This window comes from Uranotaenia lowii, chromosome 2, assembly GCF_029784155.1.
Source record: "Uranotaenia lowii strain MFRU-FL chromosome 2, ASM2978415v1, whole genome shotgun sequence".
NCBI classification, from domain to species: Eukaryota; Metazoa; Arthropoda; class Insecta; order Diptera; family Culicidae; genus Uranotaenia; species Uranotaenia lowii.
This window is the reverse complement of record NC_073692.1, coordinates 60,722,251-60,745,708: the sequence shown is the minus strand read 5'-3', so window position 1 is coordinate 60,745,708 and position 23,458 is coordinate 60,722,251. Positions and strand designations below refer to the sequence as shown.

General features: G+C 40.2%; 2 protein-coding genes across 8 annotated transcripts in view; one reads left to right on the top strand and one right to left on the bottom strand.

Moving 5' to 3' along the window:
- Positions 1–23,458, top strand: part of LOC129746968 (paxillin-like) — a 254,444-nt gene that overhangs the window by 220,574 nt on the left and 10,412 nt on the right. The window lies entirely within an intron of this gene.
- LOC129744300 (chaoptin-like) lies at positions 6,585–23,456 on the bottom strand (the record flags this gene model as incomplete). The annotated part of the gene is made up of 3 exons (XM_055736763.1): positions 6,585–7,113; positions 7,185–7,407; positions 22,136–23,456. Coding segments are annotated over 3 exons (1,974 nt in total), but the record flags the coding sequence as incomplete, so codon positions are not given.

Genomic DNA, 23,458 nt, shown 5'->3' with positions numbered 1-23,458 from the left:
TTTTTTCGCGGCATAAGTGTTTATTATTTTGACTCGAGATGGTGGTTCTTGCACGACTAGCCAAAAACTGTTGCTCGGAAGTCTCGGTTGTTATCCGCCCAGGCAAAATTCTGTCGGATAGGTGTATTGTAAAGTGGTAGGTATATGAAATGGAATAAAAGAATTTTAATATGAATTACTAAAATTCTTTTTTATTTATAGAAACGGCCAATTATTGAGAATCGACCAGGGGAATGAAGTGAAGTTGCCTGCAATTATCATAGTAGTCAGGTGCAATCCGAGCACGCTGAAAACCAGGGCTCGGCATCGTCGAAAGGAAAGAATGAAATTGAAATTTCCCTTTATTCGTCTCACTCCAACAAATTTAAATTTCGAGCAGTTCACTTTCATTACTCGAATGAAAGTGAATCCTCTCATATTCACTGCTCGGGTGAAAGAAAAAAAATCAAACGTCAGCAGAAGAGAATTTCAATTATGCTTGAAACTGCCCGCAATCAGTGTCATTAATTTCGACGTCAAACGAGACTTTCAATGCAGCAAAGCAGGCAGCAAATAGCATACACACACACACACACACACACACACACACACACACACACACACACACACACACACACACACACACACCAGTCGCGTGGCAACATATTTCTTGATGGCCCCGTGAAATTGTTGGTATTTTTGTTGATGCATCTACCGGCCGTGTCGGCCCGGCACCGTGTGCATCTTCAAGCAATTGTTGGTGTCTTCCTTGGGCGCCAGCAAATTGTTGGTATATATTGTTGTTTTCCAGCCGGCATCAGCCAGCTTTGTTTTCGGAGGTATGCGAGTATACGCAATGAAACTTTCATTGAAAGGGATATGCTCGAATTTCATTTTGAAATGAACTTGACGAATGCCAGTTTCAAACGAAGGAGACCGAGGTGAAAGCGGAGTGAAATTAGCGTTTGCCGAATGTGAAGAGAAGCTGGTGTGAGAGGGAATTGACAGTGAAGCTCTTTCGAATGACGCGTTTTGTGCTCATTTTTGAGTGACGATTGACGATTGAAAGTGAAATTGCCAGGGCCTGCTGAAAACACTGACCCGTAAAAATACTAATAATAAAGGAATCATCATATACAACATTTCCAGCCTAGCCCTGTTCGTGGTAGTGGATAACCGTTTTTTGTTAGGTGTTATTTTGTAAATATATACCACACGAAAATTAAAACCCATGACTTTGTTCAATAATAAGAGTCGTAATACCGAAAACTATAATTTTATACTAATATTTTTTAATATTAACGATGAAAAGACTTTTAATTTACATCCCTGTGTATTTTTACACGATAGTTTTCTTCGTCGGATTTCGTGCATCGACTTCGATCTAAATTTACACGCTCCCAAAATAACACACGGAAAATAATAAAAAGGTAAAATTTACCGAGATAGCCAAGGTAAACGATCGTGAAAGCCAAAAAGGTAGCTTCTACCTCTTCGAGGTGAAACTCACCTCACAGCGAGGTAAAATTTACCTGAATCGAGGTTGGAAAAAAGGTACAATTCACCGAGGAAAAAGGTGAATCCAAAAAAGGTAAATCTTACCTCGTAGCGAGGTGAAGTTCACCTGAATTGAGCTGAATAAAAAAGTATAATTCACCTAGAAAAAAAGGTAAAACCAAATAAGGTAAAACTTACCTCGTAGCGAGGTGAAGTTGACCTGGATTGAGCTAAACAAAACGGTACAATTCTTCTCGAAAAAAAGTGACTATTCGCCGAACCCGTTTATTGAGGTTAAGCTGTTTTGTCATTCAGGAACAAGTTTTGCTTTGTGTATAATATGTGAAAATCGAAATAGAATGGTAAGTGTTTTCTTAGATATCATTTTGTTGTGCTGGTTCTCGTCATAATACATTGCTTTTGTTTCAGATCGACCCATATAGCTTATAGGTGTATTCCACGTCATCCTCCAGCCGGAAAAGCCGAACCTGACAGGATTAGCCGAACAGAGGAGGTCATGAATGTACGCAACGCAGGAGTATTCAGCGGCCATGGAGGCTCGGAAGAACGCGAAGCCGAATTACCAGTTCCTATTTATCTCCAATAAATATAATTTTTGATAGAATTTTGGATTTTTTAAATTCTTATCGAAGAAACCAATCAAACCAACCAGCATTTACCTTTTAAATCAGTAAATGGGAAAACGGTATTATTTACTATTTTGCTAGGTGAATGCGAAAAAGGTAAAATATACCTTTTTTCTAGGTGAATTGAAAAAAGGTATAATTTACCTTTTTGCTAGGTGAATGAAAAAATGGTAAAATTTACCTCGAAAGAGGGGTGGAAAAAATTCACCTCGCAAAAAGGTAAATTTTACCTTTTTTTTATTTTCCGTGCATCATTGGTAAAATACACCGTGATAGAATTTTAGGTGAAAATCGATGTTCCGTTTTCGTGCATCGTTTTCAATCTAAAATTACACGATTTTTTCTTGCTGTGTAAACAAAGTGACAGTGTATCTGACAGTGGCATCATACACCATATTTGAAACCCCATCCATCGCTTCATATGCTTACACACTTCTTGTTGACATTTTACGAACACAGCTCTCAATTCCGGCAAAATATATTGCTTTCGTTGTTGTTGACTCTTCCGGTTGTTGGCCATTATCTGGTGCAATTTCGGAAAGCGTGTATAATAGGTACCCTTCCTTTTTCTTCTCGGATTTTTTCGAGGAACAATAATAGGTAGTCTTTTACACACAGGATTCAATTTTCACTCTTCAATCCACCAAATGACGTTGTTTGTGCTGACGTTGCCTATTATTTTCGTAGCGCAAATGATGATGATGATGATGACGGAAAAAGGGAAATGTTGTCACCGCCATTGTCATTTTGGTGTTGGCGTCGTCGTCGGTTTTCCCCATAATAGGTAAATAGTGATTCCGACGACGACGACGACGTTGGGGCCAAGGCGTCAACAAGCGTTGTTTGTATATGTGTCGCTTTTGTTCTTTTCTTTACTTACTTTGTATTGTGTATAGATTTCCACATCGGCGGGGATAAAAATGATATCCCCCACTCTGTATTTGCCATGTGTACACACTTGTAAAATCCCGGAGCAAAGATTGCCTCGAAGCTCAAAGAAGGGGCCGCAGATTGTTGACAGGGACTCGGAGGATGAAGATGGAAGGATAAAAAGTAGATTGTTTTCCCTTTGCCTTCCTTATGTCGACGCCACAATTTTCTTTCATTTCGTAAACTCACTCCCCCGTCGATATTTCGCTAGGCTACAATTGAATTTTCCTCTCCCCCTTTTTTATGGACCCTTGTTTTATTGCTGTGGAACTTTGACTCGCTTTATTTATTCTGGATTTTGATTAAATCTATTCCCAGCATCCAGTTTTGTGTGTGTAATACAAAGGAAAATTCCACATTGAAAATATTGAATGAAAATTTCAAAAAAAATATTGAAAAACAAAATTAAACATAATAAAATGCAAAATAAAATTAATAGAAGAAAAAAATATGGAAAAAAAACTAAAAAAAACAAAAATGACAAAAATGAAAGAAATAACAAAAATTATAAGATGACCAAATCAACGAAAATGACTACTCTAGGATTTGTCATTTTTGTCAATTTTGTCAATTCTGTCAATTCTGTCAATTATGTCAATTTTGTCAATTTTGTCAATTATGCCAATTTGTCAATTTTGTCAATTTTGTCAATGTTGTCAATGTTGTCAATTTTGTCAATTTTGTCAATTTTTTCAATTTTGTCAATTTTGTCAATTTTGTCAATTTTGTCAATTTTGTCAATTTTGTCAATTTTGTCAATTTTGTCAATTTTGTCAATTTTGTCAATTTTGTCAATTTTGTCAATTTTGTCAATTTTGTCAATTTTGTCAATTTTGTCAATTTTGTCAATTTTGTCAATTTTGTCAATTTTGTCAATTTTGTCAATTTTGTCAATTTTGTCAATTTTGTCAATTTTGTCAATTTCCCAATTTTGTAAATTTTGTCAATTTTGTCATTTTTGAAAATTTTCACATTTTTGAAACCTTTGTCATTTTTGTCATTTTTGTCAATTTTGTCAATTTGATCAATTTTGCCAATTTTGTCAATTTTGTCAATTTTGTCAATTTTGCAAATTTTGTCATTTTTGTCAATTTTGTCAATTTTGTCAATTTTGTCAATTTTGTCAATTTTGTCAATTTTGTCAATTTTGTCAATTTTGTCAATTTTGTCAATTTTGTCAATTTTGTCAATTTTGTCAATTTTGTCAATTTTGTCAATTTTGTCAATTTTGTCAATTTTGTCAATTTTGTCAATTTTGTCAATTTTGTCAATTTTGTCAATTTTGTCAATTTTGTCAATTTTGTCAATTTTGTCAATTTTGTCAATTTTGTCAATTTTGTCAATTTTGTCAATTTTGTCAATTTTGTCAATTTTGTCAATTTTGTCAATTTTGTCAATTTTGTCAATTTTGTCAATTTTGTCAATTTTGTCAATTTTGTCAATTTTGTCAATTTTGTCAATTTTGTCAATTTTGTCAATTTTGTCAATTTTGTCAATTTTGTCAATTTTGTCAATTTTGTCAATTTTGTCAATTTTGTCAATTTTGTCAATTTTGTCAATTTTGTCAATTTTGTCAATTTTGTCAATTTTGTCAATTTTGTCAATTTTGTCAATTTTGTCAATTTTGTCAATATTGTCATTTTTGTCAATTTTGTCACTTTTGCCAATTTCGTCATTTTTGTCATTCTTGTCATTTTTGTCATTTTTGTCATTTTTGTCATTTTTGTCATTTTTGTCATTTTTGTCATTTTTGTCATTTTTGTCATTTTTGTCATTTTTGTCATTTTTGTCATTTTTGTCATTTTTGTCATTTTTGTCATTTTTGTCATTTTTGTCATTTTTGTCATTTTTGTCATTTTTGTCATTTTTGTCATTTTTGTCATTTTTGTCATTTTTGTCATTTTTGTCATTTTTGTCATTTTGTCATTTTTGTCATTTTTGTCATTTTTGTCATTTTTGTCATTTTTGTCATTTTTGTCATTTTTGTCATTTTTATCATTTTTGTCATTTTGGTAATGTTTGCCATTTTGGTAATGTTTGCCATTTTGGTAATGTTTGCCATTTTGGTATTTTTTTTTCATTTTTGTCATTTTTGTCCATTTTGTCATTTTTGTCATTTTTGTCATTTTTGTCATTTTTGTCATTTTTGTCATTTTTGTCATTTTTGTCATTTTTGTCATTTTTGTTATTTTTCTTTTTTTTTAAATTTTTGTTTTTTTTTTTCATTTTATTCGTTTTTGTCATATTTGTCATTTATGTCGTTTTTGTCATTTTTTTCATTATTGTCATTTTTGTCATTTTCGTCATTTTTGTCATTTTTGTCATTTTTGTCATTTTTGTCATTTTTGTCATTTTTGTCATTTCTGTCATTTCTGTCTTTTTTGTCAGTTTTGTTTTATGTTTTTTTCGTTTATGTTATTTATGTCATTTTTGTCATTTTTGTTATTTTGGTAATTTTGCCATTTTGGTAAATTTTGTCATTTTGTCAATTTTGTCGTTTTTGTCATTTTTGTCATTTTTGTCATTTTTGTCATTTTTGTCATTTTTGTCATTTTTGTCATTTTTGTCATTTTTGTCATTTTTGTCATTTTTGTCATTTTTGTCATTTTTGTCATTTTTGTCAATTTTGTCAATTCTGTCAGATCTGTCAATTTTGTCATTTTTGTAACTTTTGTCATTTTTGTTATTTTTGTCATTTTTGTAATTTTTGTAATTTTTGTATTTTTTGTAATTTTTGTAATTTTTGTAATTTTTGTTATTTATTTAATTTTTGTCATTTTTGTAATTTTTGTCGTTTTTGTCATGGTTGTCATGGTTGTCATTTTTGTCATTTTTGTCATTTTTGACATTTTTGTCATTTTTGTGATTTTATCATTTCTGAATTTTTTTTTATTTTTGTCATTTTTGTAATTTTTGTCATTTCTGTCCTTTTTGTCAATTTTTGCCATTTTTGTTATCGACAAATATAAAAAAAAATACAAAATTACATATAATTTTAAAATGAAAAACTAAACTTTAAAAATTACAAAAATCATGAAAATGATAATTTTTTCAAAAATTTTAATGTTGTCAAATCTTTCAATTATGTCTTTATTAGAGAGACGTTCAGCCTTTGACTGGTTCGTCTCTAGATGTCAATTTCGTCTTTTTTGTAATCGTCCAAATTTGGTTTTTTTCCTTAGTTTTGAATCGTTTTTTTATTCGAAATTTTTGATAATTTTCTCTATGTGATCAAAATAGATTTTTTTAAAATAAAAAAAAAATCTGCTCAAGTCGATGATTCAAAGAAAAGTTAAAATTCTTCGCATTTAAACTTGTGGAAACTTACCTCGTCCGGGTTTTTTTTCTACTTCTAGTGAACATCAACGAATTCAAACATGACTTCGGGGCCAGTTCAAATTTTCGGACAGTGATGATAATCATCGGACAGCAGCAAAAAACAACGGAGTTGAACGCTGAGTTAATATTCTGATTTGGACTTCAGTTTTGACTCAAAACAAAAAAAAAAACTACACATCACTTCGATCCACGCGTTTTTTTTTACTAATAAATACCTATTTAATTTTGAATTTTTCTACAAAAAATTATAAAAATGTACATACGCTAGGGAGAGCTCCCGAGTCGAGAGCGCTACCGAATCAAGTTGAACACAGCACTTAGGAAACTAACTAGCACGACTACTAAGCTATTTACATCAATATCACAGCTACTGGAACGTCCCGCGCCTCCTCGACTGCCGGTTAAACTCAACGGCAGTTTGTAGTTGTAGTTTTCGTTGTACTTCCGCTTGACAGCTTCCAGATCGTCCGGCAGCTGTACGCATTGGCTCTCGAGGAAGTTCAGCTCCTCGCTGCTGCTCTTGGCCAGCACGCACAGCTCCAACGACGAACCGGAACCGGAACCGGCGATTTCTTCCCCGGCAATGGCCGTCAGTCGACTGCTGTACGAAACAACCCGCTCGAAGACGATGTTGTTCTGCCGATCCCGGATGTACACGTAGAAGTCGGCAATGTCCTTCGTCGAGCTCACGAACCAGTGCACGATCAGTTTTCCACGGAAACTGAAAAGTTATTTTAAAAGAAAGATAAATTTTAATTTATGTATTTGTTTTTGCATCCAGCAGATACTCACTAGGAGACCTCCCGGAACCGTAAATCCGGCAGCAGCTGGTAGATTTCCAAATCGGAAGCCGGCACGCACGAAAGTAGCTCGTCGCTGACGCCTATCAGCGGCATGCCGGCCGTTGTCGAGGGTTCCGCACAGCGTATCGCTTCGTATTCGGGCCGGATCAAGGGAAGCGTCCGGAGGTAATTGTATAGCGGCCGGCTGTAGCAGTCGCACTGCAGAGGGTTTCCTGGAAATAGAATTTAAAATTTAGTAAAAATTTATTATATCTGACAATTTTTTTCGTTGAAAATTTTGATTGAATGAGTGCAGTTCTTATATTTTTTCCAAAAAGAATTCACAACAGTTATGTTTTTTTTTGCAATAAATTCATGTAGGATTGTAATAAAGCATGGCGGGTCCTACCAGTGCACCAAAGAATATGTGTTTAGAGTTAAGAGTGTAAACGTCAAAAACAAACGCATGGCGAAAACGTAAACAAGGAGAAACGAAAAGAAAACAGCATCGTCAAAAAATTTTTCGCGGTTGTGTTTGCCATTGCATTTTGCAATTGTTTCGTCGGTAAAAGCATTTCGTCTGCATCGTTGAACCGGACGAGCGCTTAAAGCGGTATCGCTCGAAGGTGAGACCAGGCTGAATTTTTTTTTGGGAACAGCAAGAAACATTGTTATTTACAACATAGATAGCCAAGATAAACGGTTCGATCGGGACGGCAAAATTCAAGTGGGTCAAGGAGCAAGCCGAGTAAAACCGAAGGTAAACCAGAATTATTTTCCCGAATTGTCATTTCAAGTACAGTGTCGGACAATAGAATACCCAAGTAACCATAAGCACTAAAATATAGCCCTTAATCAACACTATATTCCCATATATAACTCTGAATTAATGCTTGTTTTGCACTATATGCGTATATAATGCAGATTTAATGCTAAAAAGGCGAAATAGCGGGCTGAATAAATGCTATCACAACGTAGCCTTTAATAAGCATTACAAATGCTGAATTAGAGCACCATCAAAACGTCATTTTTCGCCAGCCGTATAAAAGCATTAACAATGCATACTTAGAACACCTTTTAAGTTTTTAATTGATTGATCATGATTGATGTGAAACGGAAATTCAAAATAGGAAATTTTCTTTGATTTATTAAAATGAACAAAAATTAAAAAAATAAAATTATTATCTACAACATCATTCAACCTGCTGAATGAAGGATTATGCTTGCTTAATGAAATGTTCTATGAAATGAGAAGTGATTATAATTGAATTATGAATACTTTGATGAGTCTCGAACCGAGGATCCCTCAGCAGCCTTTATCTTTCCTTGCGCCTTTACCATTTCGACCATTCTTAATGCTGATAAGGTAGGTGAAAAAACCCGTACTTCAAGTACTGTTCGGGTCACACAACTTCATAGACAATGTATGCATGAGAAGGTTTGGAAATGTATTGGAAAATTTTGGGAGAAGACAACTGCAACTGCTCGCTCTGATTGTTTTCGTTTGCTGTCTTGTTTACTCACACGCGGCAAATAAAAAAAATCATTCTTGTTTACATACGCGGGTTTGACGTTTCTGCGCTTTATAAAAGCTTTTTTTAAGCATTAACAGGAAGTTCTAGTGCGATAGTCTTAATGCTTCTTAACTTTATTTAGTAGCTCTATATGTGCATATACTGCTATCATTAGTGTTAAATTTTGTTATTGCTTCTATGCATTAATAATGCTTACATAAAACTAAAAAGCATTATGAATGTTGATATAATGCTAACTTGCATTAGAAATCTTGATTTAATGCTGATTAAGGGTTATGGCTTAATGCTTATGGTTACTTGGGTAGGACCGCTCTAATGCAAAATATTCAAATCACCTTTAAACTGCCAATTCAAATATAATAATATGCGACACCTAGCGGCAAGCACTTATTGTAGTATGCCAACTTTATATACTGCACGCAATCAAAGCAACCCGTTTTTTCTACTCGACCAGAAAGCTGTAAGAGGGTGAAAAAAGTCGCGTCATAAAATAAGACCAGCTCATCGGTTCGGCTGTTCCGGCATTTTCAGCGCTCTAGAATTGAAGAAAAGGTGTTGTTTTCGGTGTTGTTTGTCCATTTTCGTGTTCTGGTAAGTATTTCCCATAAAATTAATCATGAAAATCATGAAAACAAACAAAAAATAAAGATTTCCTTCTTCCTACTCTGTTTTCAGCGAAAAAGCGATGGGTCGGGCATAGCACTGCCCGGAGGTCCAGCGAGCGATCATCCGGAATCTGTACAAGGCTGGCAAAAGCCAACGCGAGATTGCCGACTACTTTGGAAGGGCGAAAACTTTCGTTTTCAACGCGCTTCACAGCACCGGCAAACGGGAACTGACCGGCCGCCCTCGCAAAACGACGTTGAAGGACGATTCGAAAATCAAGCGGGCCTCGCAAAAGGACCCTTTCAAAGCGTCCAAGCAGATCAGAGACGAGCTGAACTTATCTGTGACTTCCCGGACGGTTCAGCGACGGTTGGCGGAGAAGGGACTAGGAGGAAAAAGTCCCCGGAAGGTGCCGATGCTGACGCCGAAGCACTTGAAGGCGCGGCTGAAGTATGCGAAGGACCGCTTCGATTGGGTCGGTCCTGAAAATGAGAAACTATGGAGAAATGTGCTGTGGTCGGATGGGACCAAAGTGAACCTCATCGGCTCGGACGGAAAGAGTTGGGTCCATCGCCCACTCGGCTGTGCGTATATGCCCCAGTATACAAATGAAACATTCAAACATGGAAGAGGTAGCATCATGGTGTGGGGGTGCTTTTTTGGTACGGGGTGGGTCCCTTTTACTGGATCGGCCGGATTATGGACCAGCATCTCTACGCCCAGATACTTCGGGAAGTAATGCTGCCACACGCCGATTGGGAGATGCCCCTAAAGTGGCAGTTTGAAAGTTACGGCCTTGGCCAATACTCCCAGCTAGCTCAGACGATACTTACAGGGTCTCTCAGGGTCGCTACGCCGTCCTAGGGAGAAAGGTGACAACCAATCGACATTTAACAAGGTGGACAAATCTCTGGCGGACAAGACAAATATTTATATGGCTCGATAAACTATGTGGTAAAGAATTAACAAAGTAAATTACGATTATGAATTTATTGCACTTGCCGTTTGCTGCCTGTATTCGGGGTTCTGGTAAAGTGATGATCATCTGTTGCGGGGGCGGTGGATCCGGTAGATAGGTGTCGTCAAGTCCTAGTTAGAGGATCGGTATTTCCCAGGGTAGCCGAAAACGTGTTACACCACCAACCGGTTCGCCAAAAGGGATGTAGGCCGATAGCGGGTTGATGTTCACTGTCCCCTTGGGGAAGGTTTCACCACGTGGGGCCTATGGGCCAGCTGTGTCGTTCGGTTCCGCTTAATTGACGTTCAGCGGGTGCGACCGAGACTTTGATCCGACGAAGCGCTGGAAAGCAGCGTGGCGCTTCTCGGAACGGGCGGGAAGATACGGGGTTTCAACTGTCGAACCAAATGTAGCGACGGCTACGACAGCACCTCACAAAACTTGGCTCTAAAATAACTCGCCAAACAGGTGACCGATATATCGGACCACTTCAACCACCGTTACTTCCGGATTTTGGCACTCGCACACTGAACCGAACTACTTTGGTAAAGAGTGAGGGTTTTTTTAAAGCACTGACAAGTGAACGCTTTCCGAGTCTCGAATTAATTGATTCCTGGTCTCGGGCTTCTTCTGCTCCAAGCCCCCATTCGTCATCCAATTCCTCTTCCTCTCGCCTCTCTCATTTCCCCCGAATTCCTCTCCACCTAGGACTTAAATATCCGGTTATTACAGGCTGGCAATTGGGTCAACTGTCAGTTGACGGCAGGTCCCAAATAGGACAACAGCGGGCAAGAACATTTAAATTTAAATTTACATCTACTGAACGAGCCATAACAGATAAATAATAAAAAAAAACTTAACGCGAACAAAATAAGAAATATATTTGTGTTACCCGTAGGATTTGTTGCCGACTTTGATAAACAGGATAAAAGCGGTAACAATTCTCCCCAGGTCGCATAGAAAAAATTCGATTAGAATTTTTTTATCTATCATCAAGTTTGATTCAACCCAAATGAACCGTTTTCTCAAAGGTTGCCTCCAGATTGGACCCTTCTTTTGCATTTTTTTTTCCAGTTGAAACATTTTGTCAAACCGTCAGTATTTCGCCACGTTCCCCTCCTTGCACTTCCAAAGACTCCCTTTTCTTAGGCCAATCCCCTTACGCATTACTTACTCTCCACAGGAAAACAAGATGTCCACTTTCCAAAATATTCCCTAATTTCCTATTACTTCCCTAATTGTCTAGGAAAAAACCTACTAACCCAAACTCATTCATTCAAATTTCCCACACAATCTTCATTCAATGGACGTCCTCCGTTTAACAAACACGCTACAGTCACGCACCCATTCATCCATAATTTCTTAAACCTATCAATTTCGAGAGACAAAATTGTAAACTGTCTCTTATTTTTGTAACTACCAAGAGGCTCAATCGCCTCGCCTTTAAATTGACCGAGACAATGATTGTGACCAGAACTTATGCGGGGTCATAGGGCATCAGTGTTGTAATCAACTCCGCTCAAATTTCATTGCAGGCTCAGAATTGAGCCGCCTTGTACTGACCATCAGCGTCATTGAAGACTCCGGTCTCCAGCGCACAGTTCTGAATCACTACCTGCTCGTTCAATCCACTGGCACACGTTTGAACTACCAGGAAATGCAAAATTTATCAATGAAAAACTTTTCATTGAAAATTTTATCATATCAAACCCTAATTACGCCTCTTTTCGAAATAAATTTCTTTAAACGAAAGAGCCGACATTGAACGCACCCTCCTTCCGATTTGAGATGCTAACTGTGGGTTGAGCCACGTCTTAATGAAACGCACTGGCTCCTTAGCCGGTTCGATCTGTCATCGACGAAATGACAAAACAAAACAAACGTAATGAATCGTAGTGCAAACTTCGCGTTCTTCAACTTAAATCTAATTGTTCTTCATAAGTAAGTAATTATTCATGATCGATTTTCAACTATTATTTATAACTAGAGCGTTTTTCTTCCGATCCGAAACAGGTGGAGCAGCAGAGGATTTGGCTTAGGAGATTCGCGGACCGGGACATGCAATCTTCTACTTTTGTTTACGGCGCAGGTAAGTAAAACAAATTCCAATAAGAAGTGAGTGCTGAGCTGTTCGATTTTTATTTTAGCAGTGTTCGATTGATAACCGCAAAGGAATTTGTTGGGCACTGACGAATCGCGACGGAAATTGTTGGCTGACGTGAGCCTTTTTGGAAGCAACTAAATTTTCAAACGGATTGGATGCTTCGACCGAGGGGCCACGAGTATGTTTGTCGCAGGTTCGACGGGGATTCACTAAGGATTGAACGTACGACAAAGAGAAGGACAATCGAAACTGCGAGGAATGCACACGAGTCGGCGAAAGTTTTAGCTATAAGTTAGATTAAGTTAGATTAAGTTTAACGAAAATCTTACGCGGGTTTGAGGTGGGCCGCGGGCCACACCCCAAGTTTTTTTCCATCGGTTCCCTCTAGCTCGTAAGAGGATGAGCCGATGCGTTTTGCTATACGCGCCGGAAGGTACATCGGGCCATATTTGGCGTTATACGCTTCAACCGCGTTCGAAAGTTTCGTGTTTCGCCGGTACACGAGTTGCCCTACCACAAATGGTTTCGAATTCTGCCGGTGACGAAGATTGTACCGGTGCCTCCCGGTTTCGTGTGCCTTCGAGAGATTGGTTTGAACCAACTCGTAAATTCTCTCGAAGAGCTCTTTACGGTTATTTTCGCGCGTTTCAGTAGTCGTTTGTTCTTCGGTTTCAAACCACCGGTGGTCTGAACCTTTCGTGAAGGCCTCGTGGCCATGTATTATAAAAAATGGAGTTAGTTCGGTCGCGGCGTGTTTCGTTGTGTTTAGCACCGTTTCGATTTGGGAAATTCGGCTATCCCAGAGTCGCTGGTCCTCTCGAACGTAGGTTCGGATTGCGGCATTTATTGTTCGATTTACCCTCTCGACAGGGTTTGCCTGCGAGTGGTATTTCGAATTCAACCAATGCCGCACTCCGAACAGTTCGAGGAACTGCTTGAATTCGCGAGATAAAAATACTGACGCGTTGTCAGAAATTATCGTTTCCGGTGTTGAAAAGCGAAAAAACCATTGGTCGCGTAGATGGGTGCAGAGAGTTGTGCTTTCGATCCTCCGGACGGGAACGAGCATGCACCACTTACTGAAAAGGTCTGTGACCACTAGTAAGTGTTGGTTTCCCTTTTTGCTTCGAGGCAATGGACCAATGAAGTCAATCGCGATTATCTGCCAGGGGTGAGTCGTTACCCTCTGTTCCCCCATAGTCGGAACTACCGGAACAGAAGCGGGTTTTGTTTCCTTACACGTAGAGCAGGATTTAACGTGTTCCTTCACTTCTTTAACCATTTTCGGCCAGTAATATTTTTGTTTTATTTTAGCCAACATTTTGTCCGTGCCAATGTGCATGGATTCTTCGTGGCACTCTTTAAGGACTGAAACTCTTTTTTCGGGCGGGACGACCAGTTTCCACTCAAAACGATGGTCGTATGGCTGATTCGGGGTGGAAACAAATTTAAAAAGAAGCCCGTTTTTGATCTGAAAATCGACGTATTCATCTGGCTGACCCATAACTTTCTCTCTAAGTTCATCGTACCACGCTGAAGTGGGTTCGGCCGACACCACAGCAACACATCTAGATAGGGCATCGGCTACTATGTTGTCTTTGCCTTTTCGGTGCCGGATGGTCATATGGTATTGCTGTAGTGCCAAGCTCCACCGACTACAGCGTGATGATGTTTTCCACTTGGTTCGAAGGATATGGGTTAGCGCAGATGAATCAGTCACCAGAGTGAAGTGTGATCCTTCTATATATCCTCGAAAAGCCTCGATGGACAGGATAGCAGCCAAAGTCTCCTTCTCACACGCATGGTAGTTCCTTTGGGGAGTACTAAGCTTGTGCGAGAAGTAGGCTATGACCCTTTCCTGCCCATCTTGGACTTGGGTGAGGACGCCTGCTACCGCGACATCACTTGCGTCGGTCTGTATGGTGAATTCTAGGGAAAAGTCTGGACTGACAAGTATTGGCGAACTAATCAACTTTTCTTTGATGGCACAGAAAGCTTCTTCAGCCTGTTCTGTCCATTTTATAGTTTTTAATTTTGTTTTTAGCAGTTCCGATAAGGGCGCCGTCGTTCCACTAAAGTCATTAATGAAACGGCGGTAATAGTTGGCCATTCCTAGGAACCTGCGCAACTTGGTTATTGTTGTTGGGCGTTCATATTCTACGATCGGCCGTATTTTGTCGGGATTTGCGCGCAGCCCCTCAGTCGAAAGAAGGTATCCTAGGAATGGCAACTCGCTCACACCGAAATGGGATTTTTCCAAGTTGATGGAGAGATTGGCTTCCCTAAGTCGTTTAGCAATCTCGACTAATAGTTGTAGATGGTGAACAAAAGTTTCACTCACTACAACTATGTCGTCGAGATAGACAAACACATAGGGTTCCAACTCTCCATTACCTAGGACAAAATCCATAGCCCGAGCTAAGCGACTCGGACTATTAGCCAAACCATAGGGACACCGGGTAAACCGGAACATTCCAGAGCCCTGGATACTAAAAGCAGTATAATTCCTGGAATTTTCAGCTAATGGGATCTGGAGAAAAGCTTCGGATAAATCTATCGTACTCAGGTAGCAAGCTTTTGGAAGTTGCCCCAAGATTCGGCCAGGATGGGGGAGTGGGTACGCATCTCGGACAGTGCGCTCGTTAAGTTTCCGAGCATCCAAGCAAAGCCTTACTTTTCCCGAAGGTTTTATAACTGGAACCACCGGAAGTGACCAGTCGGACTGGCACCGCTCAATGATCCCGACCTGAAGCATACGATCAAGTTCTTCGCGTACTTTTTCGCGTATTTTTGGCGACATGGTGTAGGGGTATTGTCGAACAGGGGGCTTACACTTCCATTCCTCGGAAATTTCGATAGTGTGTTCTGTTACCGGTGTGGTAGGTAAGTATCCTGGTTTGGCTGCTTGGAACAAAAGTTTTACCTTTTCCAATTCTAGCTCTTCTTTGGGGGTGAGTATGCATTCCGGGGTTACTGGTTCTGTGTCGCTCTCTTCCTGAAGAAGGGCACACTGTTGAACTTGGGGATAAATTTTAAATTTTGTCCAAAAATTCATGCCTAGCAAACAATCTACTATTAAATCTTTGACGACTAGTGTAGCAACTATTTTAAGTTGATTCTCAAACTTGTATGGTGCGAAAATTTCTCCTAGTATGGAGAGTTTTCCCCCATCAGCCGATTTCAGTTCTACCTTTTCAGCTGGGGGTCTTAATTTAATATTACGCATGCGCAAGAACAGCTTTTCGCTGATGAGTGATCGGTTACTACCTGAGTCTAACAATCCTCTGACGCGTATGTCATGTACGTAGACCCAGGCGTAAGGACGATTATCGCGGTGATTTGGTAGGGTGATTTGAAGAATATGAGAGGGGTGAGCATCGTACCATTCGGAACGAACTGGTTCACAATTAAAAAGGGATGGTTCGGGGGGGTTCAAAGTTACGCGTGTTTTTCCGACGTGCGGCGATTTTCGATTGTCGGTCTTCCGTTTTTTTGACAATACGGGCAATGTTGTGTGTCAAAACCTTTGAATCCACATATGAAGCAGATCAATCCTTTTAATGACCGACATTCTTCAACCTGATGGTCAGGTTGGCGACAGTTTAGGCAAACATTAACGGGAGGTGGTTGAAAACCAGCTACGAGGTAGTCGATCGTACGACGTGGTTGAGAAGAACCCGATGAAGGGCCTTCCTGAGGGTTCGGTTTCGACTCAGGAGCTTTCCTAGCATCTCTGGGTTCGAATTTACTATTGGGATTATTGTGGGTGGGTTTATTTTTTTGACTTTTCCAATTTTCATTTGAATTTTGATAAGGACGGGATGGGCGCACATTTTCAGATCTAGGGTGTGGGTTGTTGTTCTGTGTTACAACATTTACGATTCTTTCTTGGCCAAAAACCTGATTATACATTGAGAAATTGGACGAGTCTATGACATGGCCAGCATCGATTAACTGGGAAAGATCGTAAATCGGTTGCCAGAGTAAAGATTTTTTGTAGTCGTTTCTCAGATTGCGTTTTAGGATCTCCAGTTTTTCACGTTCATCCATTGGGGACATCATGCTGCGAAACATTTTGTCCATCGCGAAGTAGAAGTCTTGGAAAGTCTCACTTCGTTGCTGTCTTCTTTGGTAAATCTGAGTTTTTAAGAGAACATCTAGCTCGGGGTGGGCGAAATGGCGCTTCAGTTCAAAAACCAAATGGTGCCAATTTGCTAAACGGCCCGGGTACGGATGGCGCATCGACATGTACCAAGTTTTCGCAGGGCCGTCAAATAAATGAAACGCCGAGTCGAACAATTCTTGTTCAGACACGCGCTCTGAAAGGGTAAGTTGTTCAACTAAAGCGAGGAATTCGTTCAGTTTCGTTCCACGATCGGTTCCAGAGTATTTATCGATTTTCCACATGGACACAGGTAAGGTTTTGTGACCATACGCAACGTTTGCGTTTGGCGGATACGCCTGGGGCGATGGATTGTACGGCGCGTATGGTAATGCTGTAGATACTGGTGGAAATCCACCCGCGTGAGCGAAAGGTTGAGGCGTAAGTATGGATTGGGCATGTGTTGTAGGCGCGTATGATTTTGGTGGTTCGAAAGTGTCTGTGGTCGGCGGCCGTGCCGGTAACGATGAATGGTGAGATGTCATGGCCCACGAGCGAGGTAATTGCGACCATGAGCTTGTTGTTTGAACGGTAGGTAGTGGGTGTTGATAGTTGGGTGGTATTGATGAACCGTAGGGTACCAAGGATTGCGTGTGGCTATTGGGCCAAGCCATCGAGCTTGGTAGTGGGTTATGAGGGTTCGAATTAAACTGATTCACGGTTGTATGAACGGGGTACTCAGGGTATTTGAATTGGTAGTGGGTCGAAATCAGATTTGTTGTTGGGCACGATAAGTAAGAATTGCTGGTATAAATCGATGAAGTTACTATCGGGGTTGTAACCGGTCGCGAATATTGATCTGTAACGATCGTGCTGCTGTTGGGAACGTGGTAAGTTTTCGGAATCGTTCCGGTGTGTCGCGGAGGAATATTAGACGATTGTGAGGGATTAGATGATATCGTTGACGCGTTATTTGCCACCGAACGTGAATGCATATTTCGGAGCGTAGCTAGTTCCATTTCTAAAGCTATAAGCGAATCGCGAAAACCGTTAACGTCCGGCTTATCAGGGTTTATCGATAAAACACCCATGCGTTTTAGGCACTCGATGGCCTCTTTCTCTGCGCCAAAATTTCCCGTTTCTCCTCCTTCTGCTTTATCGAAAAGATCTTCTATAAGTCCTTGCATTTCGGAAGGTTCTTGTACATCAGGTGGAAAGCATTTATCAAGATATTCGCAAACGCGGTTCAGAAGCTCGATTGCTTCCGTGCTAAGTGGGGGTTCGGAATTACCGCCTAAGACTGCCAATCGGTTGGCCAAATGAAGAAGAGTATGCTTTACCTTTGGGGGATCTTTACTGGTAAACTGATATGTCTGTTCCATGAGGCTTAACTTCTCGGTACAAATTATGAGCTCCTGTTCAGGATGCCCAGAAATAAACATTTCCGGAAGGCCTTTTTCTTTTTCTTGCCTTAGTAAATCGCGCAAAATTCTTCTCCGCCGGGCTAACGAACTGTCACCGGTAATTTCTACCTCCCTCATTCCTAACTCTCCATTTATTTCTACATCTCCGAGAAGATCTGGTCTTAATTCTAAGTAACGGCTTTCAAATTTCTTCCTTAACTCTTTTGTACTTGTCCCCATTATGGATGGCAAATTCGAACGAGTTAGACCTGGAAGTAACCGCAAATTAATGAATATTTTTTTGAAAGCTTAGGTCCTGTAGACCCGTTGGAAAGACGCAACTAGGCGGTGCAAAGAAACGAACGATCTTAAACACTGAACGGGCCTCCAAAACGTCTAAACTGGAATCTCCCCGCCCCCCTCTCGCTCGGGTACACTTTTGAGCGGTTTTATTTATCACAATCTCTTGACCACCTTTGAGAAAACGTTCCAAATAAATTGAACCGCGCTAATGAAACGACCGGAAGTCGTGTCTCCCTGAGGAACGCTGGAAAAATACTCTGTTTTAAGAGTATTACTACTTTAATACTCTTAATAATCTTAAAAAAGAGTATTTTTTCTTTTCCGCTAGATCGCCAATTGAAAGTTACGGCCTTGGCCAATACTCCCAGCTAGCTCAGACGATACTTACAGGGTCTCTCAGGGTCGCTACGCCGTCCTAGGGAGAAAGGTGACAACCAATCGACATTTAACAAGGTGGACAAATCTCTGGCGGACAAGACAAATATTTATATGGCTCGATAAACTATGTGGTAAAGAATTAACAAAGTAAATTACGATTATGAATTTATTGCACTTGCCGTTTGCTGCCTGTATTCGGGGTTCTGGTAAAGTGATGATCATCTGTTGCGGGGGCGGTGGATCCGGTAGATAGGTGTCGTCAAGTCCTAGTTAGAGGATCGGTATTTCCCAGGGTAGCCGAAAACGTGTTACACCACCAACCGGTTCGCCAAAAGGGATGTAGGCCGATAGCGGGTTGATGTTCACTGTCCCCTTGGGGAAGGTTTCACCACGTGGGGCCTATGGGCCAGCTGTGTCGTTCGGTTCCGCTTAATTGACGTTCAGCGGGTGCGACCGAGACTTTGATCCGACGAAGCGCTGGAAAGCAGCGTGGCGCTTCTCGGAACGGGCGGGAAGATACGGGGTTTCAACTGTCGAACCAAATGTAGCGACGGCTACGACAGCACCTCACAAAACTTGGCTCTAAAATAACTCGCCAAACAGGTGACCGATATATCGGACCACTTCAACCACCGTTACTTCCGGATTTTGGCACTCGCACACTGAACCGAACTACTTTGGTAAAGAGTGAGGGTTTTTTTAAAGCACTGACAAGTGAACGCTTTCCGAGTCTCGAATTAATTGATTCCTGGTCTCGGGCTTCTTCTGCTCCAAGCCCCCATTCGTCATCCAATTCCTCTTCCTCTCGCCTCTCTCATTTCCCCCGAATTCCTCTCCACCTAGGACTTAAATATCCGGTTATTACAGGCTGGCAATTGGGTCAACTGTCAGTTGACGGCAGGTCCCAAATAGGACAACAGCGGGCAAGAACATTTAAATTTAAATTTACATCTACTGAACGAGCCATAACAGATAAATAATAAAAAAAAACTTAACGCGAACAAAATAAGAAATATATTTGTGTTACCCGTAGGATTTGTTGCCGACTTTGATAAACAGGATAAAAGCGGTAACAAGTTCCAGCAGGATAACGACCCCAAACATACCGCTAAAACGGTTAAAAAGTGGTTCCAGGATAATAAGGTAGACGTTATGGAGTGGCCAGCACAGTCCCCTGATCTCAATCCCATAGAGAACCTATGGGAAATAGTTAAACGTAAGGTGTACACCGAAAAATCAAAAAACAAGCAGCAGCTGTGGGAGAGAATCCAGGCGGTGTGGTACACTATCCCGGTGAGAACGTGCCAAAAGCTGGTGGAGTCGATGCCGAACCGGGTGCGAGAAGTGATGCGTAATAAGGGTTATACCACCAAGTACTAACCCTGCAAATCGATCACGGTATGAATTTCCTTTTTTTTTTAATTTTTTTTACCATGAATTCTAAAGCGGTCCTATTTTATGTCGCGTTATTTTAGTCAGTAAGTATGCTTAAAACGCATTTTTAAATAAAGGACAATTGTTTTAACTACGGATGATTTTAATTTCTTCGAAGAATGGAATTTACAATTTGTAAATCGTTTGATGCACTTAAATTAATTTTTTTTTCTCAAAGTTTTGTCACTTTCTGTTTTGGATTGAGCTGTGGTCCTATTCTATTGTCCGACACTGCAAGTTGCTTCTACCGCAGATAACCGTAGCGCCAAGACCGAGAAATAGAAAGCGGAAAGAAAAATCAGCAACAGCGAACACAACAAAAGGGTAAGTGAACCATTTGTTAGATCCCTAAGCAAAACAGTTCCGTCATTTGTACAACGCAGAGCTCAGTTCGAATGCCAGCGGCCTCTCAGAAGTTCATCCTGCAGACGGTCGGAACGATAAATTCCGCAGGAAAGACGGCCCCAATCGGATGAGTTGTTTGTTGATTGTGGGTGAAAAACAAATGTTGATTGGAAGTCGAAAGAGTCGTTTTTGAAGAGCTGAATTTTCTTTTCTCGGGACTTGAGCAAGTGCTCGAAGCTTTTTCGAATCACGCTTTGGAAAACGGAATTCCCGATGCCGTGCGATTCCATCGTTTGATCCAGCCGGAAGTTGTCTACTGAGGTGCTCCGGGCAGTGAAGCGTGCCCGTGGAACAGTGCAGCCAGGCAGGGCAGCCAGCTATTCTCGTGATTTTCAGCTGTTATACATCTGTGCTGTTCGATAGCTGTGCTATTACTGTTGTGCGTTTGGGATGTAGAGTTTATAAACTATGGTAGAAACGGGCCCGTGAGTGAGTGTTTGCGAGTATTTTGAGGAGTAAGCCATGACTCTTGAGTGACGGACGCGTTTTTGTTTTCTTAAAGAATTTTCCGAAAATTAATTCCAGAAAAACGATTTGAAATTGCTTCTATTGCAATAAGTTGTGCGAAACTAGAACTGTTGTGCGTGAAAGATAGGAGTTTGGTGTAAAACATTCAAAAACCAATATCTGCGTATAATTCAAAGTGACAGAATTGCTGGGGCGAGTGCTCCACTTTCCGGTTTAATCCTGGTTTTTTTATACCAGCCGAGCGGTGCATTGGAATCGCGATGTCCTGTTTGAATCAAAGATGAGTAATCAGTTTTCATTATTTCCATACCTATTTTTTCTTATCATTCTTTATATTTAATCAAAACAGAAATCTTCAAACGAAACAGGTCGAATCAAAGTACATAATATCTTTAATCGCAAACCATGCAATATTTTAAAGAACGAATCATTTCTAGATAGAATAAAACTCCTTCAAGTCTATTCACAAGAAAACTTTTCTGGTTCTACGAAATGCTTAGAAGTTTTCCGGAAGTAAAAAAAGACACAATTTATGAGCAACCATTTCTCATTGAATAATCAGCATAACGTTTAATACATAACGAGGTGTGTGCTTATTGTAGTTTTTCAATTCCTAGTAAACTATTTTGGATTGATTATTCCATCTTTAAAAACGGTTACCTAGTACCTATTTAGAATAAAAATATGAAGAATTGTTTTGTGTCTTGGTTAAAACTAAATTTAATTTGTGGCATGGAGTTAAGTATGCGAGAACTTGTGATGGTATCCCTTATGATTTCTGATCGAATTTTTATTGAGTAGGTGTTTTAAAAAACATCATCTGAATTGGAAAGTTTCAATACGAATCCCAGGAGCTTAGGAGAATAGAATGTTAACCAAGATCGCATAACACTAGTCAAAAGTGTCTCCTGATCATATCCTTTTTACCCAATTCACACAAGAGAATTGTTTTGCTAGGATGCAGAGGTGACCTCGGTCCTAAAGCATGAATTGTTATTCTTTCAATTCTTTTTCTCTATTTTCGTTTGTGTTCACGTGAAATATACTCTTCCGGGCATGAATGAAATACACAAACGATTCAAAGGAATTTGTGGCAACGTTGATTTTATGTGAATTTGGCGCACGCTTAAATAAAACGACTCAATATGTTTTGGTCGGAAGTCAGCCATGATGCCAGTTCACCAAAGACGTTTATAAAATATTTACGCACAATATAGCCTACTTTTCCCATAGTTAATTGAAACATTAAAAAAACTGAAACTTACCTTCAAACAGTACGCTCAAGTTAGTCGACTTCATTTTAACGACCAACTCATTGTCGAAATTCCTGATCTCATTTTCTCGCAGATCCAACAGTGTTAAATTGCTCAATCGCAACAGATTCTCATACGAAGCATTCCAGATACGATTATGGTGCACGATCAACTCCGAAAAGTTCTCTGCCATCCGAAAAACATCGCCCTCCAGCTTGACCAACTCGTTGTGCGAAAGGTCCAATGTTAACAGAGAGGTCAGGTTTCCCAGAACCCCACGACGGATTTCTTTGATGTTGTTGTGGGACATGTTCAGGTGCTGTACGGTTTTGGTTCCCACTTTAAGATCGTTGGTTATGATGGACATGGTGTTGTAGCTGAGGTTGATTTTCCGCAACCGGTAGGGCACGTACGGGTCTGAGGGAAAGGTTTTCTTTGTTACGAAACTGAACCGGTTGTGGCTTAGATCGATTTCTTCGAGACTTAGACAAGCGTCCAGCAATCCGTTTGTTTTGTTGTCTATGGAAGTAATTAGGTTGCGTGATATATCAAGCTTTCTCAGGGACACCAGCCCGTAGAACGCATCATTGGGAATGTGACTGATGGCATTGTCGGACATGTTGAGCGTTAACAATTGAAGTAGTCCTTCGAAGGCTTTTTCACTGACATTGGTGAGTCCGTTATTCATGAGTTCCACTTGGAAGAGAATTGGAAGATTGCCGAAGGCAGCCTTCGGGAGCACGGTTATGTTGTTGTCTCTCAAATGTAGGTACTGCACTGTTCCAAGATCTGATAAACTGTCCCGTGGGATTTCGGTGATTCCGTTGGATTCCAGGTTGAGAGTTTGCAGAGTGAGTAGTCCTGCAAAACTCCCTCGCTGTAGATTGTTCTGAAGTTTGTTGAAGCTTAGATCTAGGTATAGCAGGGCGTTCATCGTAGGCCAAGTTTTGTCGGGGATCTCGTTAATTTCGTTATGAGCCAGATCGAGTCGGTTCAGTGATATTGGGATCTGGAAAATCCTCTCCAGCTTATTGTAGGCCATGTTCAGGAACCTTACTCCACTTATTTTGGCCAGTGCTCCTCGAGTGATGTCTTTCAACGAGTTGTGGCTCATGTCCAGATCCAATAACGTTGGCAACGTTCCAAACATAGACGGTCCAATCTTTTCCAAGGCATTGTAGCTGAGATTTAGATTCCTCATTGAGAGTAAGTTTTGAAAAACTGCATTGTAAATGAATGAGATGTTATTGTTGGACATGTCGATCGTGTGCAGTTCATACAATTTCGGGAACGTGTTTTTGGGAATTTCTACGATATTGTTGAAGGAAACGTTCA